At 35.1% G+C, this 9694-nt stretch overlaps 1 protein-coding gene across 11 annotated transcripts in view; it reads left to right on the forward strand.

Moving 5' to 3' along the window:
* The window catches only part of LOC102680620 (rho GTPase-activating protein 32), a 28407-nt gene extending 21508 nt beyond the window's left edge, over positions 1-6899 (forward strand). For 6 of the 11 annotated variants that reach the window (XM_006615575.2, XM_031510462.1, XM_006615576.2 and 3 more), the window contains 3 exons: positions 12-345; positions 450-1371; positions 1479-5252. In XM_006615575.2, coding sequence (XP_006615638.1) covers positions 12-345; positions 450-1371; positions 1479-4022 — 3800 coding nt within the window. In that variant the 3' untranslated portion in view covers positions 4023-5252. Of the gene's footprint in view, positions 1-11; positions 346-449; positions 1372-1478; positions 5253-6163 lie in introns of those variants that run through there. The other 5 variants (XR_004150489.1, XM_031510460.1, XM_031510461.1 and 2 more) reach the window with 5 other exon arrangements.
* The last annotated feature ends 2795 nt before the right edge of the window (positions 6900-9694 follow it).

Below are 9694 nucleotides of genomic sequence, written 5' to 3' on the forward strand. Positions count from 1 at the left end.
TATGCTTACAGTGCCTACTGTTTTAACGTGCTGCGCTGAATTCATCGAGAATCATGGCCTGGTGGATGGTATATATCGTCTAAGCGGCGTGACATCGAACATTCAGAGATTACGAAACGCGTTCGACGAGGATCGTGTTCCTGCATTGCATTCCGATGAAAGTATTCTACAAGATATTCATTCTGTCGCCTCGTTGTTGAAAATGTACTTCAGAGAGCTACCGAATCCGCTCTGTACGTACCAGCTTTATTCCACTTTCGTTAGCGCGGTTCAAGCTAGTACCGACGCGGAAAGATTGAGGCGGATGAGGGATACCGTTAGAAAATTACCACCACCGCACTACAGGTAAATTGGGGGAAAAAAAGGAAAATTTATCTTTCTCTCTATTTGAAAATAAATCTCTTACGAAGACAATAATAGGAAAATAATTATATAATTTATATTTTCAGAACGTTAGAATATCTTATGCGACATTTAGTGAGAGTCGCAGCTCGAGGAGCGGAGACTGGTATGACGCCGCGTAACGTTGCGATTGTTTGGGCTCCGAATCTCTTAAGATGCAAGGAATTGGAGGTTGGGGGCGTAGCCGCGTTGCAAGGCGTCGGTGTGCAGGCTGTGGTCACGGAATTTTTGGTCTGTTACGCCGAATTGATTTTCGGAGACGGCCCGGTCGGAAGGCCGAAATCATTGGCCATTACAACACCGGCGAGATTGCTTAGTTTGGAAGAGGCTCGAAATCGTAGCCTGAGAGGTGAGCCTGATTACGTGGAAGTGGGCGCTGGTCCAGCCGGGTTACCATTACATTACCATACGGTCATAGAATTACCGCGAAAGAGAAATGGCTCGAAACGTTCACCCTCGTTGAACTGGAGAGCTTTGTTCGGTCGAGGTGGTTTGGGTGCCAGAGGAAAAACAAGACAAGTTGGCACGCCACCTCAAACAGAAACGGTGCCAAGTTCCTTAAACTCCTTACGACGATTAAGACCAGTGAAAAGCGCAGACAGTTTGGATGGTGAGGACAGTTTAGGTCCTCTGCTGGGACCGCCACCAGCTAGACCTTGCGGGCATAGTCGATCAGTTTCGCATGATTCCTATTTCGATCATTTAGCAGACGCACCGAATACCGCGTCGCCGTTGGATTTGTCGGAAATACAGCTTAACTTCGACTTGGAGGAACGAGAAATGCGAATGTTCTCGGAGGAGGAGAGTGGGGGAGTTGCATCGGTGGAAGCATCTCCTCGACGGCAAAGAACGGAAGGAACGCAGAATATAGCCGCTACCGGTGGATCCAAGAGGAAGAGATCGCGATTAGAGGAAAGACTGCAATGCGACGTTGAGTTGCGCTTCATTGATAGCCAAAGTCCTGATCAGGTATATAATAATCGTGTGTTTTATGTATATAATTTTCTTGAATTTTGTTGTTGTAAAAACAAAAAGTTAAAATCGTTATTAACAAGTTTAATATTTTTTTTTTACAGGTGATGGTATCTGCAGATATTCATAGCATGGATACTCCATCTCCTTTGCCAACACCAGGGTACCTACCGTTATTATCCGAAGCTTCAACCCCGCTCACACCCGCTACACTACACGGAACACCGCATTCTACGTCACCTGTACCAGCTAACAGTCCTAGGATAAGTTTCCGAAGTTTCACTTTACCTTTAGAAATCGATGACGAACAAAGTAACGCGAATAAACTGAACAGAACTAGCGTGTCTTCCGATAAATCATCCGACCCTAGTCATAGGTTATCTGTAAACTTAGAAGGGCAGAGTAATGCTAAATCCTGTGAGAGAATAATGGCATACGACAAGCACATAGATTTGTACGATGATAAAGAGCCTTCCAAGACTCAAAAGACTTCGAAGGAAACAAACTTAGTTGTATCGGATGTAGTCGACCAAGAAATGATGCCTTGCGAGAGGCTAATGTCTCATCCTAGCGAGATAGACTCTAGTAAAGTAACAACGTCTATTTGTAAGGATATAGAAAATAGATCAAGCTCGTGTCCCGTTGAAGATAATAAATCTCGTAGCGGAGACACCAGAGATACGTTGGACGTGCGAAAACACGATGTACCGATGAACAAATCGATCGTTTCGCAAAACGACGATTTGGCTGCTATGGCTGGAAATTCAAACGCACATAGGAACGAATTACCAGGACTGCCATTATCCAGCGCAACAGATCTCGATTCTCCGATGTCATGCGAACAAACGATCGAGGATTTGCCCGATTCCGGTTTTGTGATTTGTGATAACTCCGACAAGATATTTACAAACACAGAAACATCACAGATGATATCCAACACTAACGATTCCGGTGAGTGGGTGATAGTAGAGACAACCGGTTCGATTACGACACCTACGAGCGAATCAAGTAGCTCTAAGGATCCTTTAGAAGGCACCGTGAATAATGCGATTGCAACGGATGCACCGCAACTAAGATCGATATCGGAAAATGTTTCCAGAACTTCTTTGGATCTCACTATGGGTTCAACTGTGGATACTGATACGTCTTGCATCGGCGTCAGTGACTTGACCGAAAGTCCCGTTCTTCCTCAGGAATCGGCTGAAATGACATTCGACGTTGCTGATAATAGAGAACTCGAGGAACATGATGTTAACACGGTACAAAGAACTTCTAGAGTTTTCGATGATCAAACAAATTTTGGAGTGGTTGATTCTGGGAATAATTTTTCAAATATCGTGCATTCGCCTGTACAAGATCAAGATAATGGAAATCAGAAGATACGTACCGTTAGTATGGCGGATATTCATTTAAATCAAAAATCTAATGAAATGGAGCATGAAAACAACGCTTGTTACACGCAATTAGATAACACTAAAGCGTTCAATAGAAATGAGAATCCAGTGAAGGAACAGATTCTCGTAGAAGAAGAAACTTTTGCAAATTCTCAACGATCCTCAAAAAGTCTCGATTTTCAACAACAAGAAATTCGACGTTCGTTGCAGTTACATCAGAAACCACAATTTCAGGCAAGTGACCGCTGCTCGTTCCCCAATCAATCAAAGAAGAGTCAAAATCTTGATTTATCTTTAACTAATGTTGATAACAACAAGCAACGTTGTCAAAATCAAAAATCAGAAAAGTGCCAAAGTTTTGAATATGTTTCGCCAAAGGAATCGACCCAGAACGGTCAACAGCACAAACAATTTTCCTCGCGTGCTGAAGAATCATTGAAATGCAATAACGTGAAGAACAGCCAATTACAAGAGCACATTGAAGTGGTAATACCATCGGAGAATGCGGCAGAACCTAGTGAGATAGCTCATCCTCCAGAAGGTGCATCCGAGACAACATCCTTAAACTCATCGTGTACTTTTTCAAATACATCTTCTCCGGTGGATGATTCTATCGTTCTTCGAGACACGGCTGCTATACTTCAAGAATTAGCTTTGCAAAGGTTATCTGGAGGTATTGTGGGAGATTTATCCCTCCCACCAAGAAGAAGATACGAAGCGGAAAGTAACAAGGATCGAAGAAGCTTTGATTCTGAAATCGGTAGGGAAATTGTACGTGAGCGAAAAATGAAGCAAGAATTGGATTCTGCTCGGGGAAAGTCGGAAGAACCACCGGTAAATAATACTCAACACTTGCCACCATGTTTGAGAGCTCGTCACGCGAGGGCGACACGAGCATCGCTCAGTCGATCTTTAGACGAAGCAAAATTCAATAAGATGACGGAGGAAGCATCTTTACCAGTAAAACAGGTTACAGAGGACGCGCAGCACAGTTCTACGCCTAATGTTGGAACAGGTTCGAACGCTACGTCGAGTAGTTCTGATAAAACGCATTTAAAGAATCTTGGGTTAGATCTTGGCGATCCTCAGTGTAGAGAAAGGATAGAAAAGTACAAAGAAGAAAGGAGGACATTCTTAAGGGATAAATACAGATCGGAAAGCTTTCGAGGAATGTTATCGAAGACGGAAGATGATGGGGAACAAGCGCTTTTGGCTAGGTTAAAGCAGAGAGCTTCTAGACCCTCCCTTCATTGATATTAAAGTAATATTTATGGAAATGTTCTGTCAAGTTTTTCCTGCGTTGAATAAACGGCTCTGCAATCGCGTCGCATGATGAACTATGATATATACTATTCCAGTGATCTATTCGTTGTACCGATCATCGCATTTAACCCTTTGTTCTCAACGACGTTCAAATTTTATTGAGGTACGTTTATTTCTTTTTGTTTTTTTTTATTATTATTATTATTATTTTTCTTTTACATTCGAATAGATATGAATTATTCGAATTAGATATAAAAACGTGTATTTTTTTCGTTTGAATAATTTCATATGATATTAAAAAAAATGGATATCAGTATTTTACGATATTTATCGAAAATGATAGTTAATCGACTTATATCGACTTGTATCAACTAAATCGATTTATATCGACTAAATCGATTTGTATCGACTATCGTAATTTTAAATGGAAGACATATTGATTCTAACGTCCAATTTCAAGAAACATACGTACGATTGATTTTTTAAGTGATTAAAAACTTTTTGCTGTTTTTCCTTTTTTTTTAAGTATTTAATTAATATTTCATTTAATATTTATCTTTTTCTGCGTGTTAGATTAATCGAGTACAAAGGATTAAAGTGTGAAATTCAATAAAATTAAATTAAAGATGAGTGGTATAACGAAAAAAGAAAAAGATGGTCTGATGATTGATGCTTTTAGAAAGAAAATCGATGGAAAATGTTCGGTTTTTTATCGCTGTTGTTAACAGAACAGTTCGATGATATAAACTGTATCTTTTAATTTATTATATAAACGATATTATACATAAATATTATTAGATTATTTCTGTTATTGTTACGAGTCGTGTAAGAAATCAATTTTTGTCATTATTGTTATCGTTCCCAAAGATGTCCCATTTTATTAATGCTTTTCGCGCTGTTCTGTTAATCGACTATTAATTTAATCGATATGTACCAGAGTGTATTGGGTTCGTGGACTGATTTGTTATCGACCCTTTGCACACGAAACTGCATTTTTTAACGTGAGTTGAAGTAAGTATGTAAGCTTGTTTGATAAATTTTACGCAAAGTTAAATGTTTTCACGTACGAATTTATATATAAATACTCCTCTTGTGATGGTTGAATTAGAAATCTTCGAATAATTATATGTTCGTAACGCGTAGTGCTTTATAAATACATGTTTTCTCATATTTTATTGTCGTCCTGTTTGTTTGAGAATAACGAAAAAAGATGACAAAAAAGAAAAAAATAAAAAAAAGACCAAAAAAAAAAGAGAGAAAGAAAAAACAAGAAAAATGACCAAATTAATGAATTCTATTAATACATATATAAAAAATATTTCAAATATTCGTTCTGTTTAGATTTAAAGTACGGGTGCAAAGGGATTAATATTTTTTAAGTGAAAGCGTATGTGTCTTCGTATCGATTAATGTAATCGAGTTATAAGATAATATAATCGAAACGCTTCCCTTTTTTTTTTTTTTTTTTTTTATGAATTTTGTTGTTGCTCATTGATCTAAATATTTTTATACGGTATTGCATTTTAACGAAAGGAAAGTTTGTTCGTTATAATAATCGGAAGTGTGTGTTAAGTATCCTAGTATTTTATCACTTCCTTTTTTTTTCTTTTTTTTCTTGTTTCGAATTTTGTTCGAATTTTTTCCCTCTTTTAAAATTAATATTGTTAATTTTTTTATTTTATTATTATTTTTTCATTTTTACATTTTACGTGTTCGTTTTCACGCCAATCGCTTATCACGTGTAAAAGAAATAGCACGTAGTTACAGATTTTATAAAATATGTTACACCCTATTAGTGTTATATCGATGTCGAGAATATGAAATTAGAATATTCGTTGATATTCGTGTTCAATTTTATGTTAAGAGCTCTGGTACATTTGATGGATTTTTGTTTACACTTTATTGAAAGTTAACAAAAAATTTTTTTTTCTATATATACTATACATAAATATACGAAAAAAAAAAAATAATTGAAATTACCATATTAAATTAAGTATTCTATGCATACGTTGATATATTTTCTTTTTTTTTTTTGCCATGGACTGGTCCATGGCTTTGTAACACCTCTTTTGTATATTCTTAATTACTATTATTTAATCAATACATGTAATATATTAATTTATACTTTTTAGTTTGTGCATTCGATGTAAAGAAGAGCCTAACTTGAAATCAAGATTACTAGAGGACCGAATATTTTTTTAAGGATAACATTGAAAAATTTTATCTCTTAAATAGGAAAGTATAATTTATTAAACTGATAGAGTTTTATAAATTGCATCACGTACAATATCCTTTAGTTTATATTTCCTTTTGCATTTACTTCTTTTTTTTTCTTTCATTTTTTTTCATCATAATTTTTACCATTTTTTTTAGGAATTGCCGTTCTTGCAAATGATGATCTATTATGGATTTACACTTTTTATTCTCAGTGTTCGCATTTATCTTTGATTAGCAGTTTTATCATATTTTTCTTCTCTCGAATAACTTGTATTATTACTATAATTTACTATTTAAGAATTTAGCATTTATTAAGATTTATTTACAAACTGAAAAGTATCCAGTCATATCGTAGACCGGATGTAGAAACGTTGGAAGATCGTTAAGTCTTTTTTCTGAAGTCACACGATCATGGTTCCCTCTTTTTCCAACAAATAAGGATAATCCAAACACCAGAAGAATAAATTGTCTCTCTTAGACATTATGATAATAATTTATAATAATTCATCCAGCATCATCGTCATGAATCAATGAATTTAGTAACAAATCTATAGAAGTCACAAGTCATCTTTTTAATATTTCGATCTCTGCCCGAATCAAAATAGTCTCGGGGAATCATCAATTTGTGATCCTGAAAATGCTCAAAAAAAAGGAAAGAAAATATTCATTAGCAAAAAAACGTTCAAATATGGATATCAACAGAACCTTTTTTAATACAATTAACATTGTGCACGCGTAATACGTGTTGTGTTCCAAGATAAATCGACCCTCATGCGACCCGAATATTTTATGTATTTTTTTATGCTACATGTAAAGTAGTATAAAATGATGTAACACGATTTTTTTGTAAAGCAAACCAAGCGACGACCAAGCACACATACTCGAAATCATCGAGATACATACTTAAATCCATTAGTTAACGATTTGTATTTGAATGTTTATGAAAAAAGAAAAAGAGAAAAAAAAAAAGAAGAAAAAAGAAAGATTAATACTATATAAGGAGAAAATTTAAAGAGTACTTGTGAAAGGATGAAGGATATTTTTTTCTTGTTTATTTTTTTTTTTAATTGTTATTTTTTATTAGATTTTTTTTTTTACTAGATATTACGATAATTATGGCTATGACGAGTGAGAGCAAGATATGTAACGAGAAAATATTGCGTCAATAGGACGCGTTTAGGATTTAACGCGACAGGATTTTCGAATTAATAAAAGTTAGCGATCGAGTAGCGGTGATAATAATTGGAACAATTGATTATTCCTCGTCAAATCCAATCTTTTTTGCTACAATTTTTCCTGTTTGATGTACACGTGACTCGCGTGATAAACTTGTTAAAGCGTTCACGAATTATTAAAAAACCTATACGAAGTATAAACATTTCTATAGCGTGTGTTGAAAAAGACTGTAATAATTTGCATTTAAACATTGCAAATTGTTCCAGTAGTATCGTTATATTTTTTACATTTTGTTTCTATTTTCGAATCGTGATAAATTTTTAAACGAGCATTGATCATTCGAAAGGTTAAAAATTATTTCTTGAATATTTCAATTAAAGTTCTAATTTTGAATTTCTTCTTAATATTTAATTATTGAAAATTTAACGTTATTAATTTGTTTGATTGATTTGTTTGAGTGAAATTAAATATTAGATGAATATAGTAGAATGAAATAAAACTAAGAATAAAGTCGATATAATTATCAAAGAATCGAATATTCAGTGTTCGATTTTTTATTTTCACTATAACTGTTATTTTTGATTAATTTTTATCGAAAACAAGAAGAAAAGGAAAAAATCGTGAGCGCGTAAATTTCATAAAAAATATGCATGCACAAGTAGCTTGTCCCAATGAGAAAATAAGAAGAAATTTATTTAGAAATTAAAAAAAAAGAAGTATTTAAAGTGAACTTTAATAGCTGCTTCCCTGGGTACCAAGTGTAATAGGAAAGGCCTAGTTAGCGATATTTAAAATAATGCCTAAAATAATAAAAAAAAAAAGGAAGAAAACTCGAGAATACATCTATTTACGAGTATACTTCTGCACAATGTAATGCGCAATAACGATACATCCGTAGGATGTATATTTTTAATAATTTGAGATTCTTGCGGTTATACCGGATATAATAGATATTATAGTCGTAGGATTCTGAGAATGAAAGAGAGAAAAGGTACGCCTATTAGAAATTAATATTTCTTATGAGAAATGACACAAAGATAATTCATAGTCGCAGAAAAAAAGGCTAATAGTAATCTTGTTTTTGAGCGTCAAATACCCACCGTTTGTCAACTTGGACACTATTATTCTGTTTCCCACTCTTTCGATTTCTTCTTCTTTCTTATTTCTTAGTTGTATTTCTCGTCGTATGACTGTTCTGTTATTAAACGATACTACTGTTTTTTGCCTACTACGATTATAATTATAATATATGGAAAATTATATGTAACAAATATAAATACTATAAATATTGGAGAAATCATATATCATTCTTATATTTCCTTTTAACCTATTTTAACACTGTTCAATATCAAATTTTAACTGCTTTTAAATGAAATCGTTTCATCTTTTAATTCTAGTAGTAAAAAAATACAAAGTATTTTATCATTGAAATATTTAATTTATAACGATACGACGATAATTGTTTCGATATTGTTGTTTCTCTAAAACAATATATCGAAATATTCATTATTCCATCTTTGATCGCATGTATTTCGATTGCAAATTGAATTAATTATCGAGAATTTTGCTAGGGGGCGGGGCGAGCGTCTGTCACTCGTTGCGCACCGATTGTTCTTTCATCATATCTACGCGCATATAGTTATAACGAAAATCCCGCCAATTTAACGGATCGTGATCGCGTCATATTATATCAATCCGGTGTGAATCACTTTAAACCCGAAAGAAACCTTTGGTCTTTAGTTCTTTATCGTATCCTTGTCGGTCTATTCAGTGACTACTCGATATTCGTCTCGTGATACGAGTTGAGCTAGTGTATCGTCAATTTAATAAGGCATCCGGAGCATCGCGTCACATTGTCATCTCGAATAAACTTCTTTCAAGCCGGTCTAACCTCTTAAAACGGTAAAGGACCTTTGGTCTTTACTTCTTTAAACGCGGTGATAGAGTGGTTGAAAGGTGAGGACCACTTGAACGGTGCCGGAAGAGACGCGAGGACGTACAGAAGGGGTTGGCTGGGCTGCCTTTATGCCGTAACAACGAGGGCCCACTTCAGAGGGCAGGAAGCACAAAGGTGAGGGCGACTCCGTGACTATCGCTGAATCTTCCACGGTAATTATTTTTAAACACGTCCTGGAGATACGAATCTTTAGTGGTTCTAGCACCGAACGGCCGAGTAAACTTCTCGCATCTCGCATGGCCTAACTAAATAACCGGACTAATTAGACCGTAGCCGTGTTTTCCAGCACGTTGTATTGTATCACGTTGATAAT

Source organism: Apis dorsata, unplaced genomic scaffold (assembly GCF_000469605.1).
Source record: "Apis dorsata unplaced genomic scaffold, Apis dorsata 1.3 scaffold_227, whole genome shotgun sequence".
NCBI classification, from domain to species: Eukaryota; Metazoa; Arthropoda; class Insecta; order Hymenoptera; family Apidae; genus Apis; species Apis dorsata.